At 36.2% G+C, this 20,641-nt stretch overlaps 1 protein-coding gene across 7 annotated transcripts in view; it reads right to left on the bottom strand.

The window, feature by feature from the left end:
* LOC120542147 (protocadherin alpha-C2-like) overlaps positions 1–20,641 on the bottom strand; it is a 503,189-nt gene that overhangs the window by 423,692 nt on the left and 58,856 nt on the right. For 2 of the 7 annotated variants that reach the window (XM_039774348.1, XM_039774357.1), the window contains exon 1: positions 2,416–5,538. The exons of 4 other annotated variants lie outside the window; for them this stretch is intronic. In XM_039774348.1, coding sequence (XP_039630282.1) covers positions 2,416–4,779 — 2,364 coding nt within the window. In that variant the 5' untranslated portion in view covers positions 4,780–5,538. Of the gene's footprint in view, positions 1–2,415; positions 5,539–13,841; positions 16,260–20,641 lie in introns of those variants that run through there. One more of the 7 variants, XM_039774343.1, reaches the window with a different exon arrangement.

Below are 20,641 nucleotides of genomic sequence, written 5' to 3'. Positions count from 1 at the left end.
GTGGGGCAAGCCCCCTAGGGGGGCGTGAAGTAACAAAAAGGGGGGCACAAAGATTTAAAAAAAGAAAACAAGAATCAAAAATATGAAAAATACATCTATTGAAACCAAAACAAATTCACTTAAACTACATTCTGATACTAGAAAAATAAATACAGAGTTAGATAAATGTCGATAAAAGTTAAGTAGGTATAATAAAATATGCATCTACATTTCAAAAAAATGTTAGGGGGTGCGCGATTAAAACTGTTATGAAAACTCGGATCGCAAATACTTAAAGGTTGAGAAATGCTGGTTTAAAGATTCATTTTGTTCAACCATAAGAAAAATAATTCTTTACAAAGTGAACAAACTCTTAAAATATATTATTAAGTAGTGTATTCATAAACAGTACATCTGTGGCATGCGAGTTCAAATTCTTATTTTGTTATATAGGACATGACAAGCTCTATTGATTTCAAAGGCCTGTTTTAACCTGAGCTGGTCTTAAGAATCATATGAAAAGTTTCCAGTTAACAGGAACAGAACAATGTGCTATAGATTAACTGAAAATAAATGTAGTCTTGATGTGACAGAACTAATAATAGCAGAAAAGTACAATAAAAGGAGTAAGCAGGACCACGCAGCCTCCAAAACAGTGAAACAAAAACAATCTTATTTGGCTTCAGTCCTGTCTGAGGATGATGAGCTATAAAAATATTTTTTTTTATATAAATACTTGCTCAAAGACGCCTTTGAAAATGTTTACCTCAGGTAATTTATCTGTAAGATGACCTATCTAATCAGCTTAACAATAACCAACAAAGCACACCTCTACAACTTTAGCGATCCTAGATAACAAATGCATTCACACCTATGAAACAAACTGAAAAAAAAAAAAACTTAACGAAGTTAATTTATTACCTAAACGACGAAAGGACTGTATCGATAAATATGCAGTCATTGAAATTTATGTCAAAACATTAATATAAAACTATCACAAAATGTATGTATAATTGGCACGATGAATCAAACTTATCTTTAACAAATTGTCCACCTATCCATCTTATTAAAAAAAATAAATAAATAAAAAGGTAGTGTTAAATTACCTGTAATATTATGCAAAGTTAGCTATAAAATGTATTTATTTGGAAAGCGTTATTTCTATTTTTACACTCTCTTTGTTATTGCTATTTGAGTTAAAATGACTAGAATGTGTTCTAAAAACATTTTTTAATAGTAAGTGTGGCACAATTTGTTTTGTCATGTAAACCCACAAATTTATAATTATTGTTTTATTTGATAACTAGTTTTCAATTAGTATCAGCTCATCTATTTGGCATTCAGTTTACTACAAGTTTTCCCATAATTTCAACTCACTCAGAGAATAAATTTCTGAATTTGGTTATTGTTTATGGCAAGATTGCTGCTTAAAAATAATATTTGTTTACTATATGTGATTACACTATTTAATTTTTAACGTGATGAAATTATTAAATCAGTACATTGATCAGTACAATAGTTCATAACAAAGTAATGACATTTGACGTAAGATGCGTAATATATACTTAAAACAGTCATTTATAATATCACAACAAACAATAAAGCATAAAAAACACCTACTTATTTCAGCTGATATTTTAACTTTTCATGGAGTCTTAGCAATAATTGTTACCTTTGTATGAGAAGCAAAGAAAAATATACTTTTCTGATACAGTGTGAGTTCCCCAACCACACAAAATCCACGGCATTCAGAGAAAATAATAATAATAATAATAATAATAATAATAATAATAATAAAATAATAATAATAATAATAATAATAATCATCTTTCTTTACAAACTTTTCTTTCAACTATCTTTGCAACTGTACAAATTGTGGGGATCTCTATGACCCTAATGCAACAAAAGGGGCGAGAGATTAAACCAGCTAAATTCAATTTTGTATTGGGGAAATTGTAATACCATGTTTTGAGTATTAACAAATTATTTATTTTGAGTAAGATTAGCAAAATAGGTGAGGTATGACAACAGTCGCTGAGTCTGATTATGCTTCTGTTAAAAGAAATCAGTTCAACGTTTGTTTCAACATTAATTAATTGTCTTACTGTGACGTCTAAGAGAGTTTTGTAATACCAGCCAGCTAAGTTAAATAACCTTAAATTAGATACATAAAATGAACGCCCCTCCGTAAAGTTTTTTTTTTTTTTGTTTTCAGTATAGCCAGCATCGTGAAATCCTATGCTACCATGTTCCTCTCTGAGAAATTTCTTTCAATTTAAACCTCAGGTTAGAACAGGAAATATAGAAATCATTTCCAAATCCCTTCTTGATGCATTGGATCGTTTTAAAAACGAAATCATAAAATTGCTATAGAAAGTAAATAGCGATAGTAAACATGCAAAGAAAAAAAGTATTTGATTTGAAAGTATGACTCACCGTGCGGCCAATTTTAATCCCACTATCGGAAATGATTAGAGTATTTCCGTTATTCTCTGTATCCATTGCTGAATCTCTGTTCATTTCTGGTCCAAGGAAAACGAACTGCTTTTCTGCTACCTGGTACTGGTCATGAAAAAGTGATCCAGTCACTTCTGCGTAATTTGAGTCGCCCAAGTACTTGTTACTTATTAAATCGTGTTGTGTTTTCCAACACTGACAGGCGAAAAGAGAAATTACAACAACTAAAAATAAAGATGACACTGAACTCAAGACGACAATCAAATAAAATGTCAACTTATTTTCCTTGTCTTCTTCTATTGTGCGTGTGTTGATTTCAGACAATGCGTGGGCTTCTGTTGTTTCAGCTGCGGTGACTATTATTGTGACCGATGTAGAAAATGAAAAGCTCCCGCTGTCTTTCACTAATATTACCATTTTGTGAACAGTCATATCAGACTCCGTAATCGCCCGAAGTGTCCTTAAATCCCCTGTATAGCGCCCCACACTGAAAAGTGACCGATCGGAGACCTCATCCAGAGAAAAAGAAAGCCAAGCGTTGTATCCAACATCAGCGTCATATGCTCTGATTCTTGTTATCAAGTGTCCTGCTTTCACGTTTCTTGGGATTGTTTCTTCTCCAATTGCACTTTGATTTGCGGTGAGGGGAAACACCACAACTGGCGAATTATCATTTTGATCCAGTATAAAAACCTTCACAGTTACGTTGCTGCTAAGCGAAGGACCTCCCGAGTCTTTGGCTACAACGATGAAGGTGAAGCTTTTCACTTCTTCAAAGTCAAAGGTTACAAAACTAAAGACTTGACCATTAAGAGAATTGATACTGAGAAAAGGCAATAACGGCTTATCCACAGCTTCATTTTCCCGCAAGTAGTATGAGATAACCGCATTCTCATTCGCATCCTCATCAACTGCACTTATTGCACAGATGGAGGCTCCAGGAGTGTTATTTTCTTCGAGATAGAATACATAAGGATCTTGTAAAAATCGTGGATGGTTGTCGTTTACATCCAACACGTTAACAGTAACTGTTTCATAAGTCGTGAGAGAAGGCTGTCCGAAGTCTTTGGCAGTTATTGTAATGTTGTAGTATGATGTCGATTCACGATCCAGCAGTGAGGTTGTTAGTAAGGAATACAGATTTTTCTGCAAAGATTTCTTTAGTTCAAACGGCAGGTTTTCGGATGATGTACACCTCATTTTAGAATTAACACCAGAATCAAGGTCTGTAATACTGATTAGCCCGACTACTGTGCCGCGTTTTACATCCTCGGAAATCGAGCTCGTTAGGGATGTTATTTCTATCAGAGGTGCATTATCATTCATGTCTAAGATTTTAATTAATACAGTGCAGTGGCTACTTAGTGGTATCTGTCCTCTGTCTGTAGCCTTAACGTCAAAATCATAAAATTCCTTCTCCTCGAAATCGATCACCCCCTTAACTGTTATTTCTCCTGTATACATATCAAGCTGAAATAATTCGCCCACTTTATTCTGAACTGACTGCTGAAATGAATAAACGATTTCGCCATTAGTGCCTTCGTCTAAGTCTGAGGCGTTTACCTTTAGTACAAGGGTCCCCACGGAAGCATTTTCCTCTAATGTTACACTATACGTTTCTTCAAGAAAAACGGGGGCGTTGTCGTTACTGTCCCCAACTAATATACTAATATTCATATTCCCAGATCTCGGAGGATTCCCCCCATCGAATGCGGTCAGTAAAATGTCGTATTTTTCTTTCAGCTCCCTGTCTAAAGCTTTTTGGAGCACTAAAACTGGAACTTTGCTTTTCTTGCTGCCCTCTTTTATTTGAAGAATGAAACGGTCGTTTTGACTGAGCTCATACAATTTCAACGAATTCACACCACAATCGGGATCATAGGCCCCCTCTAAAGGGAAACGCGACCCCAATGGACTCGATTCTAAGATTTCTAAGCTGATGGCCTTTTCCGGAAAGGCCGGTGAATTGTCATTTATATCTACAATTTCGATTTCAGCTTCATGAATTTCTAATGGGTTTTCAATGACAATCTTAATGCTGATAAAACAGTCCTTGTCCTTCTCACATAGTACTTCTCTGTCAATGATTTCATTTATAAACAGGGCCCCTGTCTTGCGATTTACCTGAAGCAGCTGTTGTTTTGATCCAGAAATGACACGGAATCCTCGACCTTCAAGATTTTTAATATCAAGACCCAGATCTTTAATAATATTTCCAATAATTGTCCCAGATGTTGATTCCTCTTGTATAGAATAACGCAGGTGAGATAATGCATGTTTCCAACAGCACCAGAGAAAAACTGAAATGAGGAAAATCCGCTGGCAGTGTTGCATTCCTTTCATTATTTGCAAGTACGAAGAAAAATCCCGTTTTGAATATACAGATTTGTATCCCCAATATTTCAATAGAAATATCCCTGCAAATTAAACACTTTACTACAGCGTGCGATGATTTTCCTGTGAGCGACTAAATCAAAATGAATAGAAGGTCTTTACGTCGATTCTTTTTTTTTTTTTTTTGTTAGGAAGTATTGAAAACGTGGAAGGCAGTGACACCCTGTGATCGTTTTAGAAACTGCACAACCGTGTTTATTTCATTATTCATACTGATTGCATAAACATTTTCTGTAAATCTTTTTTATATTAACAGAACCATATTTTCATTCAATGTAATGAATCTCTAAATATTTATACTGAGGGCAACACTCAAAATCTGCATTGTCTTTTTCCAGAAAAAAATATCTATCTCGGATAAATTTACAACTTATATGCATGAGACAATGCACAAGCAAAATAAACTTTAAATTAAATTCAAACACCCGGGAACCAGCATTGAAGTGGCTGATTTCAAATCTTAGAAGCTATAGTGATGCCTAAAACTTGGTGAAACTGAAAAGATTAAGGTTTGTACATTATCCATTCATTTTCATTATTAAGAGAAAACAAATTATACCAAACATTCAGTGTGCTATGGCGTGACAGTATAATTAAGAATAATTGCATAACAACAACTTCAAACCAGTAAAAACCTCAGTCTAAATCTGTAAATTGGGATTAAAATGTTGCTCTGACGTCACATCTGATGAAGACCATGGAGCGGCTGCTGCTTCACCACCTGAGGCCACAGGTCCGTCACGCCCTCGACCCTCTGCAGTTCGCATACCAGGAGAAGGTGGGAGTGGAGGATGCCATCATCTATATGCTACACCGATCCCTCTCCCACCTGGACAGAGGCAGTGGTGCTGTAAGAATTATGTTTTTGGACTTCTCTAGCGCCTTCAACACCATCCAACCTCTGCTCCTTGGAGACAAGCTGACTGAGATGGGAGTAGATTCACACCTGGTGGCATGGATCGTGGACTATCTTACAGACAAACCTCAATATGTGCGTCTTGGGAACTGCAGGTCTGACATTGTGTTCAGCAATACAGGGGTGCCGCAGGGGAGTGTACTTTCTCCAGTCCTGTTCAATCTATATACATCAGACTTCCAATACGACTCGGAGTCATGCCACGTGCACAAATTCGCTGATGACACTGCTATTGTGGGCTGCATCAGGTTTGGGCAGGAGGAGGAGTACAGAAAGTTAATCAAAGACTTTGTTAAATGGTGCAACTCAAACCACTTACACCTTAACACCAACAAGACCAAGGAGCTGGTGACGGATTTTAGGAGGCCTAGGCCCCTCATGGACCCTGTGATCATCAGAGGTGACTGTGCAGAGGGTGCAGACCTTTAAATATCTGGGAGTGCAGCTGGATTACAAATTGGACTGGACTGCCAATACAAATGCTCTATGTAAGAAAGGTCAGAGCAGACTATACTTTGTGAGAAGGTTGGCATCCTTCAACATCTGCAGTAAGATGCTGCAGATGTTCTACCAGACGGTTGTGGCGAGTGCCCTCTTCTACGCGGTGGTGTGCTGGGGTGGCAGCATAAAGATGAAAGACGCCTAACGCCTGGACAAACTTGTTAAGAAGGCAGGCTCTATTGTAGGATTAAAGTTGGACAGTTTAACATCTGTGGCAGAGCGACGGGCACTAAGCAAACTCCTGTCAATCATGAATAATCCACTGCATACACTTAACTGTGTCATCTCCAGGCAGAGTAGCTTCAGTGGCAGACTGAGGAGATCGTTCCTCCCCCACACTATGCGACTCTTCAATTCCACCCGGGGGAGTAAATGCTAACATTAATTTTATTTTAATTTTTTTAAATTTTTTTCATTTTTATTACTATTTAATTTAATATTGTTTCTTTGAATCAGTATACTGCTGCTGGATTATGTGAATTTCCCCTTGGGATTAATAAAGTATCTATCTATCTATCTATCTATCTATCTATCTATCTATCTATCTATCTATCTATCTATCTATCTATCTATCTATCTATCTATCTATCTATCTATCTATCTATCTATCTAAATATAAAGCAGCAACGCTAGAGCTAAAACAAAAACACTGTAAATATCCCAGCACGAGTAATTACCAAATATTACATTTATACCATATCATATTTGAACTCCACTTAATCCTGAGAAGGGTTGCAGGAACCTGGAGCCAATCCCATCAGGCACAGGGCACAAGTCAGGAACAATTCCTGAAGAGGGCGCCAGTCCATCACAGAGTGAACACACTCACACACAACACACACCTACTAGGACACGGGTGTCGAACTCCGGTCCTGGAGGGCCGCAGTGGCTGCAGGTTTTCATTCTAACCATCTTCATTAGTGACCAGTTTTTGCTGCTAATTAACTTCTTTTTCCTTAGTTTTAATTAACTTGACTCAGCACCCTTAGTTGTTTCTTTTTTCTTAATTAACAGCCAAACAATAATGAAACACAAAACAAGCTGTCACACAACCTGCTCATCTGTGCCCATCCCCCATGTAGAAGGATTTTTTTTTATATTAACAGATAATAGCAAATTAACATATAGCTTCTAAAATATTAAGATTAAGCATAAATTAGAATGATTAAGCAAATAAGATAGGTCTAGCAAATAGTTAACTAAAAATCAGTTATATTGCATTATTTTTTAGGCTTACATTAAAATTTCCAAAGTAAGAAAAGAACAGCTAATTGATACACCGAGACTAGCTTTGGACAGGATAAGAGTTTGAGAACACCTGTGATTCAAGGATAGGAAGAGATAAAAAAGAGAAGATGCCTCTAAAAGGCTCCTATCAAGGGGCAGCTGGGCTGATGAATCAGCAGAAAGGCAACAAAAGGCTTTTGCTGTAAGCAGGGTCATGCTGACATAATGCATGAAGAGAAAATCTTAGTAAATTCAGGCATTAGCAAAAATATTAGAAGAATATATTAGCAATTAACTTTAGTGTAGAAATTAAGACAAATCAAGCATGCCAAGCAATGATCAAATGAAAGCACATACTATACTTCTTTTTAATCAAAGCTTAAGCTTCAGGTCATAAATTGTAAAAAGTTTGAAAGGCTTAAGAGAGAAAACAATGAGAGGAAACCCATATATGGAATTGAAGCCTTGGCCAGTTAGAGAAAATGGGAACAGCATAGAAAGATAACAAATTCCATAAGGGGGCCAGTGATAGTAAAAGTAAGGAGATAATAAGGGTTCCCATGGAAACTCAAAGTTCGGCCAGAAAGTACTAGAAAGGAGTCAGAAGTGGGATGGGCAAGACAGCTCATTATAGCAAGGTCAGAAAAGATAGGAAATTACATAAGTATAGCCCAAAGATGGTAAAAGGAAGCCATCCACCAAGTCTTAGACCAATCAGAATAAGCCGAACAGACACCAAGAGGAATAATGGACAGTAAAACCAGGTGCAGAATGAGCTAATTGAATGAGGTAAAAATGATAAGAAATTGTTATAAAAACTTCAATTGTTGTAATGATCAGGGCTCAATCTCATTCGGCCGAACTGGATTGAGTCCGTGTGGTTGATTTATTGCAATAAAGCCTTAAAACTCTGTCTGTCTATCTCGAGTCCTAATAGCCTTTATTTTTAGGTAAAAAGCCTTCTGACGATGAATTTTTCGCCACGACACCCAATATCTGAAAATAAAGAATGGTGAAGGTCTCAGTAAGGTTGACCACTCCAGTAACTAAAATGTTTTGATGGTGTTCTTAGAAAAAACAGAAAAATCAACAGTTTTAGAAATGTCTGCTGTGGCAGAATGAGAGCGGCAACAAGCCATGAAATTAATTAACAGCAAGAACTGGCTTCTCATTAAGAAACTAGTTGTAGTAAAATTGGCTTAAATCTGAAGCTCCAATTTAGCTGGTAATCTGTTGGCTCTTTTCACGTTTCATTTCTGTTTGTCTGTCATTTAATGAAGAAAAGAATACATTCAGAGGACAGAATCCTGAAAACAGGGTATTAAAATGAAGGGTAAAGAACTTAATTAGCACTGGAAACTGATTAGGAAAAACCTGCAGCCACTGCGGTCCACCAGGCCCAGAGTTCGACACCCCTGTCTAGAGTAATTTAGCATCACCAGTCCACCTAAGCTGCATGTCTCTGGACTGGGAGAGGAAACCCAGACGGACAGAGGAAGAGTGTGCAAACACCATGCACCCAAGATGCAAACCCTGGTCTTTTTTCTGCAATGCAAAAGCACTAACAGTGTGCCACCATGCCACCCATCACATTTATAATTTCATACAGTAAGTTTAGGCAATAATGTATTGTTTTTATTATTAACAAATGAAATGAGAAAACAAAGTCAATAGTTAAGAAGAAAAATAGTGCTTTCCTTTTATCCTTCTCCTAATTCCTCCTCCCATTTGATTTTTTTAGCTTAGATGGTCTACAAAAAATGTTAAAGAGAGAAAAAAATATGTATCCAAGCATTAAAAAGTGGAAAGCAGAGAATACTCCTAGATGGGAGGCATGTTAAATGAATGTTACAATTACACAAACATCCCCACTCATAGAAAACTTAATAGGAGTTATCATATTATTTAGAAACATCGCTTAAACTAATCTAAACAATGTTGAACACACAGAAGTTATAAAGCAGTATACATATCTTCTTCCATATTTAAAGTGTTCTGGCAGAGGGTGCAATATTAACCAGTTTTAAAGATACACTTTTGTGTATTGTTAGGTTAACATCAATGAAATTAGTTTTCAGGTTTTATTTTCATTCTTTTTTAATTTCACAAATGTTATATTTCCACTTCTGTTTAGATTTTCCATATTTGCATGATGCCATCTGGAAACATCTTGTGACATTAACATCTACTGTTATCATATAAGTGAGGCAGTATAGAGTGGTCATTGTAATATGCCTAATTCCTCAATGGATTCTCTCCACTAAAAAAATAAAAGATCTCTTACTGTAGTTTATTTTTCTTGTTGGTCCTAGCACTCTTGGATTGTGATTCTAGTTTGTGTAACGCCTTGCTCTTTTCTTCCCCTGGTTTTCTAGTTATTTCAGTCTCGTGGTTTTTACTCTTTACTTTCCCAGATTACATCTCTGCCTTTGCTAATCAGCTGTTTTTTATTTACTTACTCACAATAATAGTACCTGCCCCATAACAGAGGAGGGAAAAAGGTTTTTCTCCTATATGTTTCTGTAGTGTCCAGCATATATACTGCTCAAAAAATCAGATCTCAATGTGAAAAAAATCCTGCTGGATATCTATACTGCTACGGACTAGGTAATGTGTTAGGAATGAAAGGGTGCCACATCGCTTGGTGGAAATGAAAATTATCAACCTACAGAGGGCTGAAATCAAAGACACCATGAAAATCAAAGTGAAAAAATGATGTGGCAGGGTAGTCCATTTTGCCGAAATATCATTGCAGCAACTCAAAATTGTACTCAGTAGTTTGTATGGCCCCCATGTGCTTGTATGCATGCCTGACAAGGTCGGGGCGGTGGGGGGGCATGCTCCTAATGAGACGACAGATAGTGTCCTAGAGGATCTCCTCCCAGTTCTGGACCAGGATATCACTGAGCTAAGCATTGGATGGACTGAAACATAATGTCTCAGAGGTGTTCTGTTGGATTTAGGTCAGGCGAGCATGGGGGCCAGTTAATGGTATCAATTCCTTTATCCTCCAGGAACTGCCTGCCACATGAGGCCGGGCATTGTCGTACACCAGGAGTAACACAGGACCCACTGCACCTGCATAGGGTCTGACGATGGATCCAAGGATTTCATCCCGATACCTAATGGCATTCAAGGTGCCATTGTCTAGCCTGTAGAGGTCTGTGCATCCACCATGGATATATCTCCCCAGAACATCACTGACCCACTAAAAAACTGGTCACGCTGAACGATGTTACAGGCAGCATAACATTCTCCATGGCTTTTCCAGATCCTTTCATGTCTGTCACATGTGCTCAGGGTGAACCTACTCTCATCTTTGAAAAGCACAGGGTACCAGTGGTGGACCTGCCAATTCTAATATTCTATGGCAAATGCCAATTGAGCTCCATGGTTCTGGGCAGTGAGAATAGGGCCCACTAGAGGATGTCGGGCCCTCAGGCCACCCTCATGAAGTCTGTTTCTGATTGTTTGGTCAGAGACATTCACACCAGTGGCCTGCAGGAGGTAATTTTGTATGGCTATGGCAGTGCTCATCCTGCTTCTCCTTGCCCAAAGGAGTAGATAACGGTCCTCCTGATGGGTTAAGGAACTTCTATGGCCCTGTCCAGATCTCCTACAGTAACTGCCTGTCTCCTGGAATCTCGTCTATGCCCTTGAAACTGTGTTGGGAGACACAACAAACCTCCTGGCAATGATACGTATTGATGTGCCATCCTGGAGAAGTTGGACTACCTGTGGCAGCTCTGTAGGGTCCAGGTATCGTCTCATGCTACCAGTAGTGACACTGACCGTATCCAAATGCAAAACTAGTGAAATAACAGATGAGGAGGGAAAAATGTCAGTGGCCTCCACTTGTTAAACCATTCATTCCTGTTTTGAGGGGTCGTCTCATTGTTGCCCCTCTAGTGCATCTGTTGTTAATTTCATTAACACCAAATCAGCTGAAATTGATTAACAACCCCCTCTGCTACTTAACTGATCATATCAATAGTCCAGAAGTTTCATTGACTTGATGCCATACTCTGGTTAAAAAGTGGTCCATTAACTTTTTTGAGCAGTTTACTTTCCTTTGGACCCCGACCAGATCTTTACAGCAGAACGCTTCCTCGTGCATTACACGGCCACCACCACATTTTACAGTGGGGAAGGTGTTGCTTACAGATGTTCAGTGTTAAATTTGCAACATGCAAACCACTAAGGATTCAAGCTAAAAAGTTCCACTTTAATCTCATGCAGCCACAAAACGCTCTGGCACATCTTTGCATTATCTTTTAAGTAATGTTTTGCTAATTCCTTATGGACAAGAACGTGTACTTTTTTTCTTTTCCCTCCCTTGATACTCTTCCATTAAGGCCCACTTTGTGTAAAGCCTTAGAGATTGGGAAGCTGTGAACCTCCTCTTCAATTACAGCCACACATTCTGGAATGGCAGTCAGAGTGACAGTTGGTATCACTGTAGCCATTCTGACAAATGCCATTCTTGCTCAGCAACTATATTTAGAGCATCAGTCTGACCTTGGCAGTATGGCTGTACTTACATGCTTCTTCCTCATCCGTATGATGGACTACCCCAGCGTTTCTCAACCTTTAGGTATTTGCGACCCGAGTTTTCATACCAGTTTTAATCACACCCCCTTGACATTTTTTTGAAATGTAGATGCATATTTTATTATACCTACCTAACTTTTATCGACATTTATCAAACTCTATATTTATTGTTCTAGTATAAGAATGTAGTTTAAGTTAATTTGTTTTGGTTTCAACAGATGTTTTTTTCATATTTTTGATTCTTGTTTTCTTTTTTTCACATCTTTAGCGCCCCCCTTTTTGTTACTTCGTGCCCCCCTAGGGCGGTCCGCCCCACAGGTTGAGAACCACTGGACTACCCTGAGCTCTATATGTTAGTACTTCTGAGATGGTCTAATACCCCTCCCTAGACTTGAGCCCAATTATATTCCTAACTAGTTTCAATGTTTTAATGATCTTTTGTCATCAATTTGGTTTGCATTATAGAAAGGTTTTTTTAACATTAGCATGATGGGAGATTTGGGAGGGACGGTGATATTTATTTCCTTAAATCAACTGAGAACAGGCCATTTCCTACATATTAGACCACATCAACAAGTTGAACTGGCAGAGAAATGCACTGCACATGAGCAAAGTTTGCTTTAAATTTAGAGTTTGAATACTTCTTAAATCTTATCATTTAGATTTCTTTTTTATCATTTTCAGTAACTTTGAAGTGTTTCAGAATTTATTTCTTTTGCTTTGACAAAAACTTGTTTTATATATCAGATATAAAGATTCTTATTTTAATATTCTATAAGTTTTAAATCTTAGGAAATAAAATACATTTTCCATAGATACAAGTTGAAGTGTTAGCTATCAACATAGACCTCAGCATATTCAATGTTAAAGTTTATAGTGCACCATCTATTGGAATGTATTCTGTAATGCATGTATAATGAAAAGCATTGCATTTTTCATTCCAACAGATGCCGCATCATAAACATCAGTACCTCTTTTACAAATCCCATACTAAATGGCATATAACAAAGACACAGCAACAAATAGACACAGACACTGTTGATTTTATTTAAATATATATCATTGCGAGTAAGACCTATGAATGTAACAATTCGATCTTTACCCTGTCAAGTAAGCAAACCAGCCGTGACACACCGTCAGATGTTCAATCCCTGTAAAGGGGACAAAGGTGTGTACAGCTGAACCCAATTAGGGCAAAACACGTGTCGTGTACTCTTTGAACTATTTGGCAGGTACTTTATTACATATCTATAATCTGATTCTCGCAACTAAGAGGACATGGCAGATGTTTGCCAACTGGCCAACCAACCACGATACCTGGTAACCATCCAAAAAAATAATTGGATTGGGATTCATACCTTCAGAATGAACATATATATATGTGTGTGTGTGTGTATGTGTACATAAGATGGCACATATCTTCTGTAAATGTCCCATTACATTCATTTTAGGCATTATAGCATGCTGCACCTGCACTCAGAAGAGGGTATGAAACAAAAAACAAACGGTGAATTCCAAAATTGAAAGCTGAAAATCTACCTCTTAAAAGGAATTATTCAAACAAATATAGTTTAAACCATTGACAACTGAAACAAATAATAATAATAATAATAATAATAATAATAATAATAATAATAATAATAATAATAACAACAACAAAATGTACGAGATCTGCCAGTTACATATGGTTTTAAAATTCAGTCCTTTAAGTGTTCAGTTCTTTACAAGGACAAAACTTGTCATAAAAATGGCAACGAATCAGCCGTTTGAAATTCAGTAAACAGGAAATGAAATATATTTTTAAAATGTCACTCACCATTTGCGCAATTTTCATTCCATTATCAGGAATTAGTAGGGTGTTTCCATTACTCCCCACATCCATTACCGATTCTCTGTTAACTTCTGGTCCAACAAGTACGAGTCGATTTTCAGCTGTTTGGTAATGATGGCTGTGAAAAAGAGATCCACTCACTTCTGCATAGTTGGTGTCATCTAAATAGTACTTAGTTAATAAATGTTGATTTGCTTTCTGGCATTGGAAAGCGATTAAAACAATTATGGAGATAACAAACAATGATGAAACTGAACTCAATATGATGATCAAATAAAATGTCATGCTGTTCTCTTTACCTTCCCGTGTCCTGCTGCTTTTAATGTCAGAAAACGCATTGGCTTCCATGTTTTCAGCTGTTGTCACAATTACAGTTGCAGAAGCACTTAATGAAACACTCCCACTATCTTTCACTAGTACCACTATTTTTTGAACAGCGACATCAGACTCGGCAATTGCTCGAATAGTCCTAATTTCTCCTGTATAGCGCCCCACACGAAAAAGTGAAGGGTCGGTGGCATCGTCCAAAGAAAAAGTAAGCCACGCGTTGTATCCAACATCAGCATCATAAGCTCGGATTCTTGTAAACAAATGTCCAGCCTTTACGTTTCGAGGAATGGTCTCTTCTACAACTGAAGTTCCATTAGTAGTGAAAGGGAAAACAATTACTGGTGGATTATCATTTAGATCCAAGATAAAAACGTGCACAGTGACGCTACTACTAAGCGAAGGGACTCCGGAATCCTTAGCTATGACAGCGAAGGTAAAACTTTTCACTTTTTCAAAGTCAAATGTTGTAAAACTGGACACTTGTCCATTGTCAGAATTAATGCTGAGAAAAGGCACTACTGGCCTCTCCACGACTTCATTTTCCAGCAGATAATACGAGATAAGGGAATTCTCTTTGGCGTCATCGTCCACTGCACTGACTGCAAACATTGAAGCTCCAGGAGTGTTATTTTCCAAAATAAAGAATACATAAGGGTCTTCCAGAAATTTGGGATTGTTATCATTTACATCCAGTACATTAATAGAAACCGTTTCAAACGACGACAGAGAAGGATGACCGAAGTCTTTGGAAATTATTGTTATATTATATTGAGGTACAGATTCTCGATCCAGTCTCGAGTTTGTAATTAAGGAATACATATTTTCTTGCATTGTCGGTTTTAGTTCAAAAGGTAGTTTGTCAGATAAGGTACACGTTATTTTAGAATTTACACCTGAATCAAAATCTGTGATACTGATAAGCCCGACTGCTGTACCTGGCTTTACATTCTCGGAAATTGAACTCGTTAATGATGTCACTTCTATTTGGGGCGCATTGTCATTCACGTCTTTAATTTTAATTAAAATTGTGCACTGGCTACTCATGGGTACATGTCCAGTGTCTGTAGCTTTTACTTCAATTTCATAAAGTTTTGTCTCTTCGAAATCAATCATACCATTCACCGTTATTTCTCCTGTAACACTGTCCAGTACAAATAGTTCAGAGATTATGTTATTTACAGATTCCTCAAACGAGTACACAATCTCACTATTACTGCCCTCGTCTAAATCAGTAGCCTTGACTTTCAAAACAAGAGTGCCTAATGGAGCGTTTTCTTCCAATGTTACAGAATATACTTCTTCAACAAAAATCGGCGCATTGTCATTAACGTCACTAACTATTACAGTAATATTCATGTCACCAGATTTCGGCGGATTACCGCCATCAATCGCCTTTAACAAAAAATCAAATTCTCCACAAACTTCTCTGTCCAAGGCTTTTAGTAGCACTAACACTGGGATTTTATTTGTTTTGCTATCTTCCTTTACTTCCAAGCCAAAGTAGTCATTTTTGCTCAATTGATACAATTTTAATGAATTTACACCAGAATCTGGATCAAATGCCCCTTCTACTGAGAAACGAGACCCGATTTGTGTTAATTCTGAAATTTCCAGGACTTTTTTCTTGTTTTGGAAGGCTGGAGAATTGTCATTAATATCTAAAATTTCGATCTCTGCCTGATGTATTTCTAGAGGATTTTCCATTATAATTTTAACGGCAGTAAAGCATTTCTGATCTCTTCCGCATAACATTTCTCTATCAATTATCCCATTTACAAAAATATCTCCAGTTTTGAGATTTACCTGCAGCAGCTGTTGTTTTGATCCAGAAATCACACGAAAACCTCGCCCATTCAGTTGTTTAATGTCGAGCCCCAAATCCTTCACAATGTTTCCAATAATCGTTCCAGATTTTGACTCCTCTGGAAAGGAATAGCGTATATGTGCGAATGTATATTCCCAAAGGCACAAGAACAAAGCCGAAAGGAGGACACTCCTCTTGCGGCCATGAAATCTTCTGTTTTCTAAACTGTCCATAATTACTATTTTATACAGCAAAATGCCACAGAAGACTAACGATTCTTCAAAATCTTCAAATTGTGTTCCAGTGATTCTGAATAAAATGTATCTCCAATACGAGGTCAGGCCTCTTTTGAAACAGAAGCCAACAATGAAAAAAATCAGTTCACGCTGTCTGCTGAAAACAGGCAAATAAAAAGGCAGGGCATCTTTATTGATGTTTCTTCTGCTACAGTAGCGGCGGAAAACTGGGAGACAGTGACACCTCGTGTTTGTTTAAAAAAAATCAAAATTATTTTTTTTTTTGTCTTTGGAAGAGTTTATATGATGATTAAAGTCATGAATTTACATATTCAGTCCTTAAATGGAAATCATATATATCCACGCAAATAATTAATGACGTATGCCGTTAAAATAGATGTTAACTATTTTAATATGAAATGAAAAATGTGATACAGCGCTTATACCGCTGAGGTTGATAGGAGTTTTCATCTTCATTTACCTCCTCTTTTTTCTTTTCCAAAAGTAAAGTGAAACACAACTTCTGTGGTTTACAATGAATGCCTAAATTATTTTAAATCTCATTATAATTTGCTTGAGGTTTTGAAATTTACATATTTTCCCTAAATGTACATTTCCCCCACTTTCTTAATAATAATCAACCATATACTTTGGATGGATGGATATACTTTGGAATTAGAGAGTGCCAGTTGTAGTGGGAGCAGTTGAAGTACTGCAGAGTAATCCTATTTATTTAAATCAAAAATATTATTTATTGGGAATTTCTATGGAAATCGATTTAATTATAAATGTTTAATCCATTTGTGTTAAGAAATTTATTTTTTTTGCATGAGTGATATACCCCTGTATTACTTAAGATGTTCCAGAAAGGCAACGGAAGGCAATTTGTCTTTTTCTGCCTCAACTCTTTAAAAAAATCTGCCTATCTATTTATTATTTGGAATACGGTATTTGTTTATTTATTTATTTATTTATGTTTGTTTGTTTGTTTGTTTATTTATTTATTTTATGAGTATTATTGATGGTTGCAGTTAGGTTGGTCACGTAGCACACTGGCCTCAAAGGGTGGTAAAACATACAAACTTAGTATATTCTATGTTGTTATAAGTCTCCATAGTTCTGTATGGAAACTGTATTAATATGGTTGAAGTTTAATGCCTGTCACTCAGAATTGTATGTCACTCAGTTGTTTCTTTTTGTGCAGCAACTTTAAACTTCAACTTGAATCTTTTTATCAACTACGATAAACAGATGAATAGCACAATTGTTTAAACTTTGCACCATTTAAATAATTTTAGTTTTTATCTTTTTAGACTGACTTTGTAATATTATGAATGAAACTTTTCTAAGACTGATAATAAGCATCTTGTGAGTTGTTAAAATTACTTTGACATTCAGAACATGAATCAGATCATTCAAAATGAGTTGCTAGAAATATTCAGTGGCAGAGTAATACAAGTCGTTGCCTTACAGCTCTCGATTCTTCATTTTCATAATCATCCTGGGCACTGCCTGTGGGTGTTTGCTTGTTCTCCCTTTGCTATGCAAGGGATAAATCTATGAACTTCAGTTTTTTGTTTTTTGTTTGTTTGTTTTTTTTTTCTCACATAAAGATGTGTATATTTATTTAATTAGTCAATAAGAATTAATGATTGGATGGGGCTTTTGTTAAACTAAATAAAAAAAATAAATTATTCTCATTGTTTTGTAAAATTAGTGTCATTTTTAGAGTCAGAGCAGTGCATAATGCTTTCTATTATCAAGGAGGCAGTAACTGCTTTCAGTAATACAGCTGTACATCTGTGTTAAAGAAAGAAAGAAAGAAAGAAAGAAAGAACTGGCAACTCAGTGCTAATTTGTGTTTAAAGTTAGCAAGGGACACTCAGTATTGCTTGTTTGCATGAATTGATGAAACAGGCTAATATAATAGTGTACTAAGTAAAGTCAGCTTTCAAAGAATTTGACTGTGACCATTGCTTTTTACAGCAGTGTTGCATGTGTTGAAGTCAAATAACACAGAGTTTGTAGCTTAGTCTTTAAAGTTGCAAGAAAGATTATTGCTTAGTATCATTTGTATTTCAGTTTTTATGGTATGTTAATAGTTTTTCCCTAATTACGTAATTTGGTTAGAACTAATGGATACATCACTAGCCACAAGGCCGGTTATTATGATTAGGAGGCTATTCAACTAGAGGTCACACTCACACACTTATATTCCTACTGTGTTAATTTATATAGTCATCAGTTTACCAAGAATATCATGAACCTCTAAATTGTGAAAGAAAACCAATTTACCAACATAAACATGGGGAGAATGTGTAAACTTCATAGACACATTGGAAACTAGGTCACCACAGCTATGAGGGAACACAACTAAGGCAGCGTTTCTCAACCTTTAAGTATTTGTGACCCGAGTTTTCATAACAGTTTTGATCGTGCCCCCTAACGTTTTTGTGAAACCCTAACAAAATGTATTCCTATATTTTTTGCTGCTGATACACCGCTAAAAGATTAAAATTTCCCTACGAATAGAGAAATTATGCCACATATGGCAACACTGCCCATCTCTTCTTATTTCTCGTGCTTTCACAGAAAGTTTCAATCTTTGCAGAATTTACTAGAGATGCACCTGCTGTCTGTGGCTTTGCTAGTATGAGCTTCAAAAGGGTCATCCATCAACCTTTTGTGTTCTTCTGCCTGTCTACCACATGTACAACTCTTTATTGTGAGGTAATCCAAACAATTTTGCAGGTAGCGTTTAAGAAATCTGTATTCTGTAGTTACAAAGTAAAATACAATGTTAAGGAGAAGATGGCAGTGCTGCTGTAGGTTTGTAATATTTTATCAAGGAGTTCAAGTTTAACGTGTCTATTACTTTATAGTCTCATGCTAATCTATACTCACATATTGAACAGACTACCTTCAGAACATGTGGCTCACCTTCTTTTATATTATGAACAGACTGATATTTCTTCTTAAACACACATTTCGATAGACCATTAACCATGATTTCAAAGTGTGGCCCATTTCCAAATACTGCTTTACATTTTGAAATTACTAAAATTATTTTTTTCCTTGTACAGTGTGCTGAGAAGTACATTTTTCTATAAAGTAATGTGTTCACTCTTCCTGTGTTTGTGTGGTCCTTTCCCTGAATAATTGATTTTTAATCAACATAACAAGGATACATGTTACAGGTTAATAACTAAATCTAAGGTTTGACCAAGGTAAGTTGTGGGTATGTGCATAAGTGCCCTACCCAGAGTTAGCTTCTCCAGTTGTACAGTGCTGCAAGAATAGACCTTCATCATTCTCTAATCTGATTAAACTGATTCAGACAATGAACGGATAGAAGAATGTTTAACGTGTACCTAACAGAAACATTCAACTTAGATAGATAGATAGATAGATAGATAGATAGATAGATAGATAGATAGATAGATAGATAGATAGATAGATAGATACTTTATTAATCCCAAAGGGAAATTTCAATGGTTAATGTAAAATTTTACTAAAAATAAATTCATTTGTACTGAAAGGACATGATAGGGCAGTTCCACATGCATTTCAGTGATTTTTAAAAAATTTAAAATCAAAGCAGAAAAGATGTATTTTTGAAGAGAAAAGAAGATATAACAAGTCCTTCAACCACACAATTAAGTAATAGATTAGTTAATCTATAAGGAAGAAAGTGTACATCAAGTTTAATAGTAGTAAGATAAAGCTGACAAATAATATTGGCAGCAGAAAAAAATTACTGAAGGCTGATGTGAAATATACAATAGAAAGCAATAATGACCTTTCACATTTACAGTTAAGGCTGCGAGGGTATTTATGTTTAAAAAAAATAAGCTTTCCAATGCTAGTATTAAATCTAAAGAACTCATTCACCCCTCACCCTTCCTCATACTGGAAAATCTAGATTGAAATAAAATGTGGAGTGTATCTTTCCAGTGATTTTCTTATATTGGACATTTCATAAAATAAATATTAAATAGATAATAAATCAAATAAATCACTCTATATTATTAAGAGGTTGTATGATCCATATGGCACATGCATCACCTTTTAGCCTCTTTAAAAATATTATTGAATTTGTGCCACTTCATTGATGTATCTTAAGTATTTAAATACTACAATGGCATACCAGGTTCATCAGAATGAACTCAAGATCCACTCATATGCTTAGTACATCCTACTGACAATGATGATCACTCCCTGATGAGCAATGAGCATGGAAATGTCTATTGTCTCAAGGCCAAACTTTCACCAATTTTTTAAAAAGCAACTTATCTGTAGAAAGATTCTGAAGAAAATACTAGACTATTTCTTATTTTATTTGCCTACTATTTGGAAAACATTTCATTCTCATCTGTGCATTCAGTGAATAACAATTCAGTTGTGTGCGTCGTCAG

This window comes from Polypterus senegalus, chromosome 13, assembly GCF_016835505.1.
Source record: "Polypterus senegalus isolate Bchr_013 chromosome 13, ASM1683550v1, whole genome shotgun sequence".
Lineage (NCBI taxonomy): Eukaryota > Metazoa > Chordata > Cladistia > Polypteriformes > Polypteridae > Polypterus > Polypterus senegalus.
The sequence above is the reverse complement of the archived record's forward strand: the minus strand, read 5'-3'. Positions and strand labels throughout refer to the sequence as shown.